The 17,649-nt window shown below is 42.4% G+C and overlaps 1 protein-coding gene across 3 annotated transcripts; it reads left to right on the top strand.

Annotated features, from left to right (window-relative positions):
- The first annotated feature begins 5,494 nt into the window (after window positions 1-5,494).
- LAYN (layilin) lies at window positions 5,495-14,116 on the top strand. Of its 3 annotated transcripts, none has more exons than XM_030964947.1 (8): window positions 5,495-5,673; window positions 6,252-6,275; window positions 7,801-8,098; window positions 10,643-10,800; window positions 11,607-11,645; window positions 12,047-12,130; window positions 12,667-12,769; window positions 13,589-14,116. In XM_030964947.1, the coding sequence occupies exons 1-8, from the start codon at window positions 5,607-5,609 to the stop codon at window positions 13,926-13,928; spliced, it is 1,113 nt and encodes a 370-aa protein (XP_030820807.1). In that variant the 5' UTR covers window positions 5,495-5,606; the 3' UTR covers window positions 13,929-14,116. The 3 variants fall into 3 exon arrangements, with proteins under 3 accessions (XP_030820807.1, XP_030820806.1, XP_030820808.1); XM_030964946.1 differs by having other exon boundaries at window positions 6,249-6,275; XM_030964948.1 differs by lacking the exon at window positions 6,252-6,275.
- The last annotated feature ends 3,533 nt before the right edge of the window (window positions 14,117-17,649 follow it).

Raw genomic sequence — 17,649 nt, 5'->3', positions numbered from 1 at the left:
CTGCTTGGGCAATTAACTAAAAAAGGAGTGAACAAAGAAACTAATTGCTTTTGTAAGGTGTTTTCTTTACCAGGAGCAAGAACTTCTGGTACTTGGTTTTCTGTTTGTTATTTTGCCTTCTATTAAACCTTTTTTGTTTCTAACACTGCAGCAGAAGCCATTTTGCTGATTTTTATGCCTCCAAGGTTAGCTGAGTTATCTTAGGTGTGTTATATTGGTTATATTGAGTTATATCTATATATAGGTGTGTTATATTGGTTGTATTGTGTTATATCTACATATAGGTGTGTTATATTGTTAAGTGTATTATATTGGTTATATTGTGTTATATCCATATATAGGTGTGTTATATTGTTAGCTGTGTTATATTGGTTATATTGAGTTATATCTATATATAGGTGTGTTATATTGTTAGGTGTGTTATATTGGTTATATTGAGTTATATCTCTATATAGGTGTGTTATATTGGTTATATTGTGTTATATTGGTTATATTGTGTTATATCCATATATAGGTGTGTTATATTGTTAGGTGTGTTATATTGGTTATATTGAGTTATATCTCTATATAGGTGTGTTATATTGTTAGCTGTGTTATATTGGTTATATTGAGTTATATCTCTATATAGGTGTGTTATATTGTTAGGTGTGTTATATTGGTTATATTGAGTTATATCTCTATATAGGTGTGTTATATTGGTTATATTGTGTTATATTGGTTATATTGTGTTATATCCATATATAGGTGTGTTATATTGTTAGGTGTGTTATATTGGTTATATTGAGTTATATCTCTATATAGGTGTGTTATATTGTTAGCTGTGTTATATTGGTTATATTGAGTTATATCTCTATATAGGTGTGTTATATTGGTTATATTGTGTTATATTGGTTATATTGTGTTATATCCATATATAGGTGTGTTATATTGTTAGCTGTGTTATATTGTTAAGTGTGTTATATTGGTTATGGTGTGTTATATCTCTTATATAGGTGTGTTATACTGGTTATATTGTGTTATATCTCTGTATAGGTGTGTTATATTGTTAGCTGTGTTATATTGTTAGCTGTGTTATATTGGTTATATTGTGTTATATCCATATATAGGTGTGTTATATTGTTAGCTGTGTTATATTGTTAGCTGTGTTATATTGGTTATATTGTGTTATATCCACGTATAGGTGTGTTATATTGAGTTCTATTGGTTATATTGTGTTATATTGGTTATATTGTGTTCTATCTCTATATTGTGTTATAGACCTCCGAGAGCTCATTAGACCTGGCTGGAAGAAGGGGCAGGAGCAGTGACAGGCTCTGCCCTCAGCCTGGCTGCCAGGCAGTGTGGTTAGCTGATTGCCCAAAGCAACAATCACTAGCCACACAGCCAGGTGAACAGGTCTGGAACGCTGGGAGCAGGAATTTGGGAGCAGGAATCAGAGCCCCAGCAAGGCTGGGCACACCAGAGAGCAGCACCAACAGACAGGCAGTGAAATAAAACATGACCTGCTCTCCTGCCAAGCCAATTTTCCCAGTGATCCACCTCATTTACAGCTCGTTTCTATTGAAAAACATGAGGATAAAATGGATTTTTCGGTTTTTTCTGCTCCAAATTTGCAGGTTTTGACTCCCATTCTGACTGGGCCCACCAAGACCTCTGTTCTCACATGTCCCTCCATTTATTCTTGTTGAATAAATGAAATTAAAGCCTTTAGTGGCAATTGTCCCCATCCTTGGAGAAGCTGGGCTGGAGTGGAAATGGCCTGAAAGAGGAAGGAAACTTCTGCTGGAGCCCCAGTTATTGACTTGGTTAATTACTGTGTCTCATCATATAAATAAAGCAAACTCAGATTTTCAGCCTGCCTCTGCAATTCTCCCTTTTTTTATTCCTAATTCTAGTAAAGCACTCCCCATTTTCAGGGAAAAGCTGGGTTTGGGAACTGGAAGTCGACAGGAGTAGAAATGGCCTGAAAAAAGATGGAAACTTCTGCTGGAGCCCCAATTACTGAGCTGGTTAATTAGTGTGTCTCACCATCAAGAGAACACAAATAAAGCAATTTCAGGCAAACCATTAAACACAAAAATTGCATTTTCAGCCTGACTCTGCAATTATGATTTTTTTTCCCCTAATTTTAGCACAGCACTCCCCATTTTCAGTGGAGAGCTGGGTTTGGGAGCCAGGCCAGGCAGAGCAATCTGCAGGAGGTGCTGAGCTCTGCAAGCCTTTCCTGCGAGTCAGCAATCCCCCCTTCCCCATCAATAATCCCAAAAGGAATCTCATCCATCACCAGCCATTAGCCTGCTCTGAATTCTGCCTGCAGCCAGCAACAGTTCACTGAGGCTCCCCTTCTTTTTATTTTTTAATTTTTTTTTATTTTTAATTCCTTGGAAGGTTGGACTTGATGGGTTTGGAGGGGTTTTCCAAGCAGGGATAAAAGCCAGGGTTTGCAGCTTTGGGCAGCCATAAAGACTCATTTTAAGCAGTAAATGGCTTTACACAAATATAGGACATCCCAAAAGCATCCCATAAGTCTAAGAAAATTCAAATTAATGCAGTGGATAGAATAAGAATAATGTTCAGGTTATTATCAGTCACGGATATTGCTTAGTGTTCAAATCCAGATTTCAGATTTGATTGAGATGTGAACAAATCCAAAGGAGCAAACCCTGGAAATTGTATAAATTGGGAAGAGAATGTGGGTTCATCCAAAAAATTCCTTAAGCAAAGAGGATCCTGCAGGCTGGGGAATTCCAGGCCAGGCACAGGAGGTAAATGAAGTTTAAGTGAGCTAAAAGAAGTTATTAAGGACAATTTTCTACATCAAAACCACAAGAAATAAGGCAGTGAGTCTAAATTCCTCAGTTTAATATGAAAGGAATCTTGACAATCTGGCCATTGTTATTTTTTTAATTTTTATTTTTTCCATTGCTGTCTCCAAGTTTTTACTTGCTGAAACACAAACACTCAGTTTATAACCAAATTACCAAACTGGCCGCTCTGCTCCCTAAAAAGCTCTCAGAAACTGGATTTGAGCAATAAAGCAAGAATTCCATTTGGGGATTTTTATTATTATCAGCAGTGAAATATAGATTTACTGATTTATAATGGTTTGGCCTGGCCTGGCCGGATGTTTATCAGGAGAATAAAATCCAGAAGAAAGAGGTCTGGATTCTATTAAGGCTTTTCCTTCCTCCTGCTGTAATTCCCAGGATACAAAGCAGAGACAAACGAGCTGAAGGTTAAGAACCAAATATCTGAATTAACACAATTTAATTCCTCAGTTGTACAGAGTAGCGCTGAGATATTAAAGCTGATAAGTGCAGAGATTGGAGAAATAAGCTGGAAAACAAGATTTCAAAAGGTACTTTCAGGAATGACGTCTTCATTTTGGACATAAAAGCCTCCATTTTTCCTTCCTCCTTATTTAAGCTTTTCAGTTGGTTCCTATTAAGCACTTCCTCTTCTCAAAGTTTATTAAAATGCTGAACTAAGTCTGTCTGCTTGGCTCAAATTCTGGGTTTTATTTCCCTGCGTCTAAACACTCAGATTCTATTTAGGGGAAAAATATGTCCTGGATAAAATTATTATTATTACTATTACTATTATCATCATCATTACCATTCTTTTTATTATCATCATCATTACCATTATTTTTATTATTACTAGTACTACGACTACTGCAATAACTACTCTGTTTTATGCTGTACTAATACATATTTTTACAAGATTTAGAAATGAAAAGGCTCCTGCTGTTTCTCTATACTCCTCTCCTTTATTTTCTGTATATTTCCCATTTATTTCTCAATAGCGGCCAAGAGAAGGAAATGGAAGCTTCACCATTTTTTAATTTTGCTTTCATTCTGGAAGGGGTTCAGAAAGGCAGGGAACAGAGCGGTTGTGGAAGAACTTTTATTTTTCTGGAAAAGCCAGGAAACATCAGAGCCTGCTCCTGTTTCCCAGGCGTGACACACCCTCAAAGCCAGCAGCTTTCCAACACTTCCCTCTGGAATTCCTGAGGGAATTCCAGCCTGGACTGAGCTGATTTCGTGGCATTTTAAGGATTTTCTTCCCCTTAAAATTCCAATTTCAGAATCAGCTTCTTCCCTTAACCTCCCAAGAGCAGCTCAAAGTTTTAAATCTTCTATAAAACCATCGATCTTCTATTTTAAAGCATCAGTCCTGGCTTTTCTCTGCCTGAACAGATTCACTTTGCTGCTTTTCCTGGGAAAATGTCAGCATCTCTTGCATTTTTTCCATATTTATCATTGGTTTGTGCATTCCAGAGCTTTTCCTATTTCATTTTGGTCTTTTGGGCATTACGGTGGGCATGACAGATGAAGGAAAGTGGTGAGTAAGCCACCTCTGGAAGAACTGACTTCCCTTTACATGTGTTGAGAGATTAATGGCAGTTTCTGGTTTTATAAACTGACCAGATTTATGGTCAGTTGTTGCACAGATCATGATTTAAAATCTCAGCTTTTCCTTTTCCTCCTCCTGTATTGAACACTACAGGTTGGTTTGGCAAGGAATTTGCTGCTTGTTTCACTGTTTGGGGCATTTTTTGGTCCAGGATATGGCAAAGCCTTTCTGTTGCTCTGCTCAGTGTTCTGTTTAACCAAAATAATGCATGTCTGAGTCTCACATGCAGCAAATGTGCAGCAATTTTGCAATTAAAATACGTGACAGCCTGAGCCATAAACAGAGCTGGATGGAGAGCCCGGGCTGCAGGAATCAGGTGCAGAGCAGCTTCCCAGGAATCCATGCAGGAATCACAATTCCCTTGCTGTGCTTCCCTTCCCAGGGCTAAGAACACCGAGATTTTGGAGCCAATCCCAGGATTTTGCACTTGAAGTGTTCCTTGTGGTGATCCCTTCCTACTCAGGGTAGCCAGAATATTTAGAATAGATTCAAGAATATAGAATATAGAATGTAATATAGAATATACAATGATTCTGTAGTTAGATTTAGAACAGTTAGCTTTTGAAAATAGTCAGTTTGATTTAGAAAACTGGGATTGGGATGGATTAAATTGGCTGGAGTGGCAGGAAACCATAAAGCTCATCCTACTTCTCTGCAGCAAATCAATCCACAACGGGGGAAAGAGAAGGAAAAACCTTTCCAAAAAAACCAACGAAACAAACAAAAAATCCGAATAGTTAGATTTAGAAAACTTTTCTAAATCTAAAAAAATCAGGGATGGATAACAAAGTCAGTGGTTGGCTGGAGCAGCAGGAGACCCTAAAGCTCATCCCGCTTCTCCGCAGCAAATCCACAGCTGGGAAAGCGAAGGAAAAACCTTTCCAAAACAAACAAAAAAAAAAAAATAAAATAATCCGAAACGGGCAGCGCGGGGCTGGATCCGCCCGTGGGTGGCTCCTGGTGGGCGGGGGGTGGGATGGGGCTATAAGGCGGGCTCAGGGGGACGCGGGCAGAGCGATGCGGGGCTCGGGGAGCGGCGGCCGGACAAGAGCGCTCAGCGCCGGGACAACGCCGGCTCCGCGGGGCCGGGGCTGAGCCGAGGAGGAGGAGGGAAGGAGGCAGAGAAGGAAGGAAGGAAGGAGGAGCTGTCGCTGTCGCTGTCACTGTCGCTGTCCCGTCCCGGCGGAGCGATGCTGGCGGCAGCGGCGCTGTGCGCGGCCGCGCTGGGCTGCGCGGCGGGGGCGCGGCTGCTCAGCGGTAAGAGGGGCTCAGCATCGCCGGGGATCGCTGTGAGATTGTGCGGGGACCCTCTCTAACCCAAAAAGACCCCCCCGGCCCCGCCACCCCCGCCTCTGTGGCTGGGAGGGTCGCGATGCGCTGTCGCGACATGGGCAGGGATGCTGTCGCGACATGGGCAGGGATGCTGTCGCTTGGCGGTGGTGCAGGGGGAGGTTGGGTTCGGTCGTTCTGGGGGTCTTCTCCAACTTTTCCGGCCGGTTTTCCCCGCCGCCCTGCCCCGGGGAGCTCGCTGGAGTCAGATCCCGAGTGAGGAGCACAAGGAATCCTTTCAGGCCGGCTCGGAGCTGCACATTCCGGCTCCCAGACCGAGCACTGAAATGCAGCCAGGAATCAGCTCCAGCTAATTTCCTCTGCTGAAAGCGATGGCGAGCTTGGCTGATAAGGCAGAGACTTTCTTCCTCTGTTTTTTTTAATGAGGAAAGAATGTGTTTGTGTATCAGGGAAGAGCTGAGTGCAGTTTTTGTGACAGTTTTGAGAGTTGCAGGTTTTTAACGACACTGTGCTGTCTGTGTTTTCCTTTTTGCCTCTCCCAGCAGCAGTGGACATTTCCCTCAGAAGAGGTAAGGGGCTTTGCCTTTTTCTCAGGGTGTCAAATTGCCAAGAGAAACACAGGCTGTGCTAGAAATGAATTTTTTAATAGTGCTGTTGGAGTAAAAATCCTGCTCCTATTGTAATCCCTGTGCAAAATGTTAGCAAACTCCATTTCTGGCTATTCAACTGCTGAAAAATTCCAGTGTGAGCGGTGTTTAAACTCCCACTCCTCCAGTGACCAACATAAAAGGACAAAGCAAAACCAGCAATGATCCCATGGCAGGGTTTATAGTGACCTGTCCTTGCATTATCCATTTGTTCCAAGCACACCACAAGTGTTGCTGAATGTTTCCCTTCTGTAAAAACATGTAGGTTAGCAGATTGTGCCTGCAAAGAAATATTTACTGAGCAAAACAAAGCTGTTTGTTTCCACAGTCTAAATATTGGGACTGCTCTGCTGAAAAAAACACCCGAGTGCATCATTTTGGATGATGTGTCTTTTCACTTTGATCTTCCCTCGGAACCAAAATAAGCTCTGCTGCTTCTGCATGAGACAGTCCTTGGCTTGTGACAGCCTGAAAACAGACATTGTTTACTCCCTGGGCGGGCAGAAACATTGCAGAGCTGGAAATTGGGCTGTGGGAACTCATCTTGTGATCCCCAGTACAGACGCTGGAAATGCAAGAGTTTGAGGTTGGATGTAAATCAGAAATTCTGCCCTGTGAGGGTGGGGAGGCCCTGCCTGGCCAGAGCAGTTGGGCATGTCCCATCCCTGGGAGTGCCCAAGGCTGGACTGGGCTTGGAGCAGCCTGGGATGGTGGGAGGTGTCCCCATGAGAGGGTTTTAAGGTCCTTTCCAACCCCAAATATTCTGGGATTCTGTGGCACTGCAATACCCATTGAACTATTGCATATTGATATATTATATCTATATTATATCTATATTGCATAGAGATATTATCTATTACATCTCTATATCTATATTGCATAGAGATATAATATGCAATATAGATATAAATTTATCTATATTGCATCTTTATATATCTACATTGCGCTGAGATATATATTATATATATAGCATACCTATATTATATTTATATTACATATTGATATATATTATTTCATTTAGATATATATTGCATAAAAGATAAATTCTTGCTATCTCTGCTTGTATAAGGAAATCTCTAATTTTGACCATTTAACTCCTTAAAATAATGATTGTTTTAAAAGCCTCTTGGAACCCTCGCAAGGGAGCTTTGTTTTTTAAGAGGTTGCAGGTGCCAGCTTGCTCTGGCACAGTTTCTTTGGGAGGAGCTCACAGGATCTGCAAATCCCAGAAAAATCATGAGAAGAGCAGGGCATGAAAGGACCTAAACTTTGAGATTCAACAATAAAAATGTGGAGGTGCCATTTACCAGCCCAGTAATACAAGAAACTTTTACCTGTGTTGTGTTTTCCACATAAACAGCACAAAACTCATCCAAACTGATGGTTTATTTTAATTTTGGTGCCGTTTAGTGCCATTCCCGTGACAGTTTTCTCTTTCTCCCTGCAGGGCAGACGGTTTGCAGGCGTGGGACGCAGAAACCCTGCTACAAAATCGTTTATTTCCACGATGCCTCCCGCAGGACCAGCTACGAGGAAGCTCACCTGGCCTGCAGGGCTGACGGGGGACACTTGGTCAGCATCGAGAGCCCGGCGGAGCAGAGACTGATTGAATCCTTGATCAGGAGCCTCCTGGCCTCAGATGGAGACTTCTGGATAGGGCTCAGGAGGAGGAAGGAGGAGGGGGACAACAGCACTGAGTGTCACAGCTTCTACTCCTGGTCAGATGGGAGCTCATCCAAATTTCGGTGGGTACCTGGGAGTGGGACTGGCAGGGCCCTCAGGAATTCAGGATTTTGTCCAATAAATCCAGGCAGGGACGTCCCAGCTGTCACTTGTGCTCCTTCTGTGTTGTATTTTCTGAGAGCCCCGCTGTTGGGAGGAATGATGACTCTGACTCCATGTTCTCAGAAGGCTGAATTATTATTTTATGAGCTATGTTATATTAAAGAATGCTATACTAAACTATACTAAAGAATACAGGAAGGGTACAAACAGAAGGCTAAAAGATAATAATGAAAAACTCGTGACTCTCTTCTCAGAGTCTGACACAGCTCCAATTGGCCATTAAGTCAAAACAATCCACATGAAACCAATGAAACAATGTCCAACCACATTCCAAAACAGCAAAACACGGGAGAAGCAAATCAGATAATTATTGTTTTCATTTTTCTCTGAGGGCTTCTCAGCTTCCCAGGAGAAAAATCCTGGGCAAAGAGGATTTTTCAGAAAATGTGACTGGGATACTTCTGCACCCATCCCATCACCCTCCTGGTGCTGCTCCATGGGAGTGGCTGCTTTAGGCTAAATTGATCATTTTTGGGGGCTAAAAGGAGGGGAAACAACAAGTGGTGTGGCCTTAAAATCTCTGATTAAGCAGCTACAAATGACCTGAAAGTTCCTACACTGCAGATCCCATAAAGTTTATACCTGCTGTCCTGAAAATGAAAAAATTTATTCCCCTACTGAAGATTCCTGCACTGCAGATCCCATGAACTTTATACCTGATGTCTTGAATAATAAAAAATGTGATTCCTTTCCTGAGGGAATAATATTTTTTCCTGTGAGACAGCAAAATATTAGAGCTGCAGAATTTATTGCAGCCGTGGAAAACTAAAGTTTTCACAGCAATTTTTAGATTTCTGCCTCCTTGTCTAAGGAACCACAGGATTTGTTATAATTAAATTATAAAAGCAACAACATTGACACCAATTTGCATCCTTATATCAGACATGTAAAACCACCTTGAAATTTTGACCTTTTTGCTCTGGGAGCAGCCCATGAGGCATTTCAGTCACTCAGAAATGAACAAATAAAACCAGGTTTTAGCATTATTTGATATTTTCAAGTCTCTCCTGTGGCTCGGATGTTGGGGGTGGATAATGGGAAGCTGGAACCAGAATCTGCTGCTAAGAAACAGGCACAGCTTTCCTGCCTTCCATTGGTGAGACACTCTTCTTTCTGCTGAATGACAAAGCCAAGGAAAACACCAGGGGAGGAAGGAAGTGAGGGAGGAATAGAGCATTGGAATGGCTGGAAAAACTCCATTTAAAATGGGTGTTCTCCCGTGCTGAGTACCTCGGGATATCTGGAATTATTTATGTCCTATCCATAATTTTTGGCAGGCAGAACATTGCTCATTGCAGAATCAGTGGGGATTGAACAATTGGCAAAATCAGGGCACTTTTAGAGGTGTTTTCTGAGCTGCATAAAATATCTTTTCACCAACAGTGATATTACAGTGCTGCCTCCTTGCTGAGCACTGCCTGGAAAAGCAGCACAGGTAGCTGGTGGTGAGGTTTATTCTTAGAAAACAAAAAAAAAAAGAAATTATCTGCAAGACTGTGGCGGTGCATTTCTGACAGAGGAAGCCAGGTTCTGCTTCAGATTTTTCATTTTTCTTCATTAAATAGGTGCCAAAATTCTGCAGGCGCTGAGGCTGAGAGAGCAACAATGATGATTTTTGCACAGGTTTAAAATTAAGTGTTAAAACTGAGTTCCTCTGCAAGGCTCAGTGAACTCAGGAGAACTTCGACTTTTTCTACACAATTGCAGCTCATTTTGAGTTACTTTAATGTTCAATAAATTACTTTGTCTATGAGAAAATAGTGAATTCCAAACCCACATTCTTAAAGATGTACCCAGGGACCAGAACTGAATCCTCGTGTCTGGTTTATTCCATGCTTTCCATGCTCATTGCCACTACATTTAAGAAATAAATTTGTTTTAAAATAGTTATAAAAATCTGTTAATTGCACTAGCTAAGACCTTTTGGTAATGCTGACTGGGACAGGAAGGAGGGAAGGGAAATTGTGAGGAGCTCAGCCCTTTGCTCGCTGATATTTGTCAAACACCTGTCTTGCAGAGGTTGGAAAAATCTGAATTAAAAGAACAAATAACTGCATTTCATCCCTCCCATTTTACATTTTCAGTGGAGGGAAATTTCCCTTCAGAGGGAAATTTCACCCTTTGCTCACTGAATTGTGGAACGTGCTTGTAGTTGAATTGAATTAAAGAAGACTCATCCCTTTTCTTTTCAGTGGAATTTCGCTTAGATATTTCCGTCAAGAACGGCGTTGTGAGGAGCTCAGCCCTTTGCTCGCTGATATTTGTCGAACGTGCTTGCGGAGTTTGAAAAAAATCTGAATTAAAAGAACAAATAACTGCATTTCATCCCTCCCATTTTCCCCAGTGGAGCTGCAGGCTGTGCCATAACCCCTCTAACTCTGCTTTTTTCCCCCCTCCAAGCCGCTGGCAGGTGGCCCTGAGGTGGTTTTTGTGTGTTTCCCCAGGAACTGGTACGTGGACGAGCCGTCGTGCGGGGCCGAGGTGTGCGTGGTGCTCTACCACCAACCCTCTGCCCCGCCCGGGGTGGGGGGCCCCTACATGTTCCAGTGGAACGATGACAGATGCACCATGAAAAACAACTTCATCTGCAAATATTCCCTGGGTAAGGAGGCTCTGTGGGGTTGCAGGGCCCCGGGAGGAGGAATGAGGAGCGCGGTGGCCGAATACGGAAATTATAGAGGGGCTTGAGAGGTGGCCTGCAAGCCAAGCTGAATTAATAGAATAAATAACAATTGATGATTAAATAACGATTGATGATTAAATAATAATTGATGATTTTTGAGTATATCCACAGCAAGGAAGGAGACAAGGCTGGGAACAGGTTAGGAAAGATACATGAATATTTTTGTAAACTGGACTATGTGCATCAGTAGATGTGTATGCGTGCCTTATTAAATTTCTGTTAAACTCACAATTTTACACAGCAATTGTGTAAAACTTACAGAAATTTCTCTAAGTTATGCAGAAATTCTGTTTTACAGAATTTACAAAATTTCTGTAAGTTTACAGAAGTTCTGTGAATTTACAGAAAATTGTTAATTGCTTTGCACCAATGAATATAATAAGTTATTGTGGTACAGTTAATGATTTAAGATCAGGCTTTGTTAAGAGTATAGAAGCTGGGGAACACTCAGAATAAAAACTTTTTCTCCTTAGATATTGAGTGTGTGTGTGTGTGTCACATCCAACCTAACAGGGACAGGAAACCCTCCCTCAGTTTTTAATTAATGCAGCAAATGAGGAAAAAATCCCAGTGTCTGTAGCTGCTTGTGGTTGGCATAAATTCCCTGGGGGTTTTTATGAGGGGTTTGAGGTCTCAGATCGGGGGAGAACACAGAAGAACAGTGCTCAGGTTGGAAATTGTGTGTTTCACTCATGGGGAAATTCTGCATTTCTCTTTTCTTCCAGAGAAGCCAACAAGAGCTCCAATAGACAATTCCCGAAGAGGTGAGTTGGACATTGCTGTTTGGGAATTAAAAAAAAAAATTATTGAAATATTTTAATCATTAATTATTTCAATGATTAATTATTTAATTATTTTTTTTAAAAAATTATTTCCGCTGCTGGCTTGCAATGGAAATACTCTGCCATTCATTGCCAAAGACACCCAAAAAGAATCTCCCCTGCAGTTTGCACTTTCCCTGTGCTGTTCCATGCTCCATCCTGCAGGGAAAACCCTGCTGCAGGTGATGCAGAGTTGGGTGATGCTGCAGGGATTGAAGTGCAATATCCCAGTGCACCTCAAACATCTTTGCAGCTCCCAGCCTCTTCAATCTCCTCACAGCCTCACATTTTATTATTAAAAAAAAAAAAAAATCTGCAGAATTAATGAAGCTGCTTCTTTCCAGCTGTGGCAACAGAGCCCTGGAAGCCAAAATTCGCAGAGGAACGCTGGAGGAAAGGTGCCAATGGAACAGCTGGGAGAGCCAAAGGTAAATTCTGCTCTCAAAACCTCATTTCAAGTGTTTGGCTCAAAATGTGGAAGGCTGAATATAGAAAGCAACCTCTGGAAAAAAAACTTCCTGCAAGTGTTTCCCATGACAGAATAAGGAGGTTGCTCTGGAGGTAAAAATGTTCAAAATCCAAAGCTGTGCCAAGTATTTTGGGTGTGAAAAAGCCACTTTTATTATTTATTTATTGTGAATTATATTATATTTATTGTGAGTGTTATATAATGAATATTATGTTATTATTGTTAATTTTATTATTATATTTATTGTGTGTTATATAATGAATATTATATTATCATTGTGAATTTTATTATTATATTTATTTTGAATGTTATATAATGAATATTATATTATTATTGTGAATTTTATTATTATGTTTATTGTGAATGTTATATAATTAATATTATTATTGTGAATTTATTATTATATTTCTTGTGAATGTTTTGTTTGTACACCTGTGATTAACCATGAAAAATTTGCAATTTCTTCTCATGACCCTGCTTCATTTTTACCCCCAGAACCTGTTCAGGGCCTTGCCTTCATCCTTATTTCCAGCGTTCCTGTGCTGCTTCTCCTGCTGGCCATCACAGGCATCTCCTGCTTTTGGCTGCTCATGAAGAGGTGAGTGGCATTTTTCTGTTCTTTCAGAATGAGCAGTGACACCTTGTCCTGTTCACAGCTAATTTCACCATCCTGTAAAAAGCTCTGACAGGAGTGTTTGCAGCCAAAGAAATGCTGAAAAACTGGGGTTGGTGCTCCAGGCTGAGTTAATTGGAAATAAAACTCTAAGTAAATCACATTATGTTCTTTTCTTGCATTCACAGACATAGCAGGCAGGGAAAAATATCACCAAGATTACAGTTTTGATGTGTTAACCCTTCTACTTTTTTATTAAAGTTTTGAATTTCAGAAGTTCCCCTTCAAAAGCAAAAAAAAATGCAGCAATGGAAATAAAAGAATAAGAATTTGGAGCAGAGAATGTTTAGCAATGTCCTCTCCTTGCTTTCCCTGTGTGCACAGCAGCTTGGGGAGGAATGCTGGCTGGGATTTGGGAATGTCAGGAGGAGTTTTGTTGCCCCAGCATCTGCAGGTCCTGGCCTGGGATTTCCCAGGAGAGCCAGCTGGAATAAGGAATGTCCTGAGCCCAGCTTTGCTCAAAGCCCATCACCAAATCGCTGTCAGAGCTCTGCTTTGTGTTTTCCTCTGTGCTGTTTTTGTGGTTTTTCCTTTTTGCCCTCCTAAGGAGACAGGAGCTGCTGGATGTGGGCCTCAGCAGGTCCTGCCCTGGGATTTCCCAGGAGAGCAGCCTGGATTGGAATAAGGAATGTCCTGAGCCCAGCTTGGCTCAAAGCCCATCACCAAATCGCTGTCAGAGCTCTGCTGTTGGTTTGTGTTTTCCTCTGTGCTATTTCATGGGTTTTTTCCTTTTGCCCTCCTCAGGAGACAGGAGCTGCTGGATGTGGCCCCGAAGGGTGACAGGACGTGGCTGCCCCAGCCCGGCAGGGACAGCCCCAGGCTGGACATCTCCAGGGTGATCCACAAGCAGTCTGAAGCTGACCTGGCTGGGGCCAGGCCTGGCACAAAGAATTCCTCCTTCCGTGCCCAGGAGGGGCTGCAGAGCCCCTGCAGGGACCCCCAGGACACCTCCAGCAGGGGCTGGGTGACGCTGGCCAGCACGGAGAGCGGCTTTGTCACCAACGACATCTACGAGCTCTGCGGGGACCGTGTGGGCAGGAGCAAGGAGTCCACCTGGGTGGACAATGAGATTTATGGATATTGAGGGAATGGACCCAAAAAAAACCCACTGGAATTTGGATTTTGGGTGTCAACGTGACTTTTCTTGCCCTCTCTATGCACTTGTTCAATAACGCAGTATTGCTATAGGACACAAAATAAAACAACATGTGGTGGTGTTCGCAGGAGTCCCAGGACAAGGGAAGAGATGAAAATCTTGACTCCATGTTTCAGAAGCCTTTATAAGATATACTATATTAAAAGAAAATTATATACTAAAACTATACTAAAAGAATAGAAGAAAGGATTTCATCAGAAGGCTTGAAAGGAGTAGAAAAGAATGATAATAAAATCTTGTGACTCACAGAGAGTCCGAGCCAGCTGGACTGTGATTGGCCATGAATTAGAAACAACCACATAAGACCAATCACAGATGCACCTGTTGCATTCCACAGCAGCAGATAACCATTGTTTACATTTCGTTCCTGAGGTCTCTCAGGAGAAAGGATCCCAGCAAAAGGATTTTTCATAAAATACGTGACAACAACGTGGACACGCGACTCTCCAAGGTAAAAAAGAGAGAAGTTTCATTTCTGACTCCAACATTTATAGATTTCCAAAAGTGACAGTGGATTGGAGGGTGAAAGTGACACCTCTCAATGATACTGGACAAACCAGCAGCCCATCAAATTTCTCCTCCTCCGTAGAAGAATGCAAAACAATCAGTTATTTCCATAAAGTGTGTGAGAAAGTTCATTGCAAGAATGTAAACATCAGAAGGCTCAGAAAAACTTTAAAAAATCAGGGTGACAATGGTGTGTGTGTGGTATTGTCCTGGTTTTGCATTGTGCCCTTATTCTTCTATTTTCTGCAAGAATAGGGGTTTTTAAAGATCCAAACTGAAAGGAATGTACAGACTTTGCTTTGCGCCAAGGCCCCAGGAATGGCTCGTTAACACCCCCCATTCCTTTTTGTACCAAAGATATGCCTTGAAACTGAAGGACAATCCAAAATCCTTATTTATTTATAGACCTCCTCCTCAAAGGTGCTAAAAGTTCCCTGTAGTGTGTGATGGAGCTTCCCTGGAGATGCTGAACATGGCAGGTTGGGCAAGGAATCCCTTGGTTTGCTTTGCTTGCGTGTGTGACTTTCACTGTGCCTATTAAATTTCTTTATCTCAACCCATGAGTTTGCTCATTTTTCCTCTTCTAATTCCCTCCCTCATTCTGCTGGAAGGGGCAGAGACCAAGAAGTGGAAGGGGAATGGCCAAGCAACCAAAGAGTGCCCGGCAGGAACACAAATATTTCACACCTTTTGTTCTGCAGGGGATTTTCTGGCTCCAGGAGAGCAACATTGCTGCAGGCCAAGACTATGAAGCACCTAAAATGTGTTTTGGTTGCCTGAAAATTTGCTGTTCTCCATTGCATGTCAATAAATAAATAGGAAAATGAAAAAAAATCAATTCATAAGCTGGAGGAAACAAAGGTTTGGCAGAAAGGTGTTTTAAATGTGGCTGAAACAACAACAGAACTGAGTGCAGGCATAGCCATGGATCTCTTCTGCCAAAATAGGCAGGAAGAACTTTCCAGATCTCTGAGCTGTTGCTGACTGCTGCAAACACTGAAATATTTCAGTTGTCACAGCTGCTTCTCACTTCCTAAATGTCCCAGGTGCTGTGGCTGCAGTGTCACAGCGGCGGTTCCTCCACAAGGACATGGGGCAAATAAAGCCCTGAAAGGAGAAATCCCTTTAAAAAAGAAATAATCTTCTATCTGTTTTGAAAGCGGCATGGAGTGGGCAACAATTTCTCCTGAAAAACAGGAGAGTGGTCAGGGCTGGGCACTCACAGTATCTGGAGTTCCTAATGCAGTAATTAATGCAAATCAAGCAAAATTCCGTCCCCTTTTAATCTTGTATTCTTGGCCTTCTTGTTTTGTTTTGGTTTTTTGTTTTTTTTCTTTTTGGCAGCTATTAAGCATCTTTTAGGCACTGAAAAAGACGAAACTGAGGGGGAGAACTTGTCAGATGCTGGAGCTCAGCTGTGTAAAGCCAAATTTTGGCAGCCAAATGTGCGATCCGACCTCTTGAGCCGCCCGTTGGGCTCGGGCAGTGACCTGAGTGTGCTGGGCGCTATTAAAGCGGGGAAATTTTATAAAGTCGTATAAATTTTATAAGTTTGACCCCTCCTTTGGGGCATCCCAGCTGCGGGAGGATGCGCGGGAGCAGCGACCACACGAGGGCATGTGCGCTCCACGTTGCGTCCTGGAAAATCCGCTCAGCCCGGTTTGGGAGGGGTTTGGATCCCTTTCCTTGGAGCAGAGCAAAAACCATCAGCCTCCGCTGAAAGCTGCCCCGCAGAGGATGTTTTTTTGTGGGTGAAGTTCCTCTCGCTGCGTTTTTAAGCCCTGTTCTTGCGACCTGAACTTTCCGGCTTTGTGGTGGGGTTTCTGCAGAAGTTTTCTCTTCCGAGCACCAAAATCTGGCTTAATCGTTCATTTTCATTAATCTGGCTTAATCATTCAAATCTGGCTTAATCGATCAATCATTCACCCTCACCAGGATGAGCCTTGAAAGTGGGCAGGAAGCAAATAAATGTTTGCAGGCTAAAAAACTTCATTTAGGATGACGTGACTGAGAAGGAGTATTAGGTAACATTCTGTAGGAAAAAAAAAAAAGTAACTTTTGACACGCCGAGTTTGGATTTGAAGAAGAGGTGAAAGAGGAGTGAAATTTGGCAAGTGGCAGCTGGGGATGACACCATTTGCTGTTCAAAGAGGATTCTGGAAGGCTCTCTCACGTAGCCATCAATCACTGAAAGGGTGGATGTCTGACTAACCCCAGCCATCAGTTACTCACTGCCAGAACTTCGGCAGGGGATAAATAGAGCAGCAGCAGCTCCCTGCTTCTCCATGGCAGCCCGAGCCAGCAGCGTCATCCCCAAATGTCACTGCTTGGAGGAATCTCATCAGCAGTGAAGGACAAGCATTAATTTCTGCACAGAGACCTTCAGTTCCCTCTGCAGAACAGTCATCGCTGCTTGACACTCAACAAAAGTAACTTTTCACAAGGATGAGGCAGCTTTACGTGTAAAACCTGCCTAAAAAGGGAAAGAATGACACAACTTTGTTCCTTGCATTCTTCCACTCTTTTTTTTTTTTTTTTTTTTTTTTTTTGTGTCCACTCTGTGTGCTCATCAAGCTCTGTGGCTGATTCAACAGGCACGTGCTGTGCCATCAGCTTTGGGATGGGCCTGGTTTAGTCAGGGGAACGAAAAGATTCCAGGGGTGATTCCTGGTCCCCAAATGTCAGGAAGGTACCAGTCCTCCGGCCTGGGATGGAGCAGGGGAGAGGGAGGGAGAGGCATGAACTCAGAGAGCAAAGATTGCTGAAACAAACAGGGAATTTGAAAACGTAAGTGCATCTTTTAAACGCTCACTCAGTAAGTGCATCCTTTAAATGCACACTTACATCCTAAAGCAGAATCAGTGGACTCAGCCCTGAAAAGGAAATTCAGCACTGAAAAGGAAATTCAGCAGAAAGGGCCTTAAATTTCTCCACACATTCTCAGCTCTGATGGTCCTCAGACCATTTCAGGTCAAAGGGACCAACAGAGCTTCCGAATCTGCCTTTCCAAATGTGCAGGAAATAAAACAGCAGAATAACTCCCTGAGAAGGGACCTGCAAAAATCACCCTGTGCATCTGCCTGGCCACCTCAGGACATCACAAAAGTCATTTAAGGGCTTTATTCAAACACCCCTGAGACAC

This window comes from Camarhynchus parvulus, chromosome 24, assembly GCF_901933205.1.
Source record: "Camarhynchus parvulus chromosome 24, STF_HiC, whole genome shotgun sequence".
Taxonomy (NCBI): domain Eukaryota; kingdom Metazoa; phylum Chordata; class Aves; order Passeriformes; family Thraupidae; genus Camarhynchus; species Camarhynchus parvulus.
This window is presented reverse-complemented; position numbering and strand designations above follow the sequence as displayed.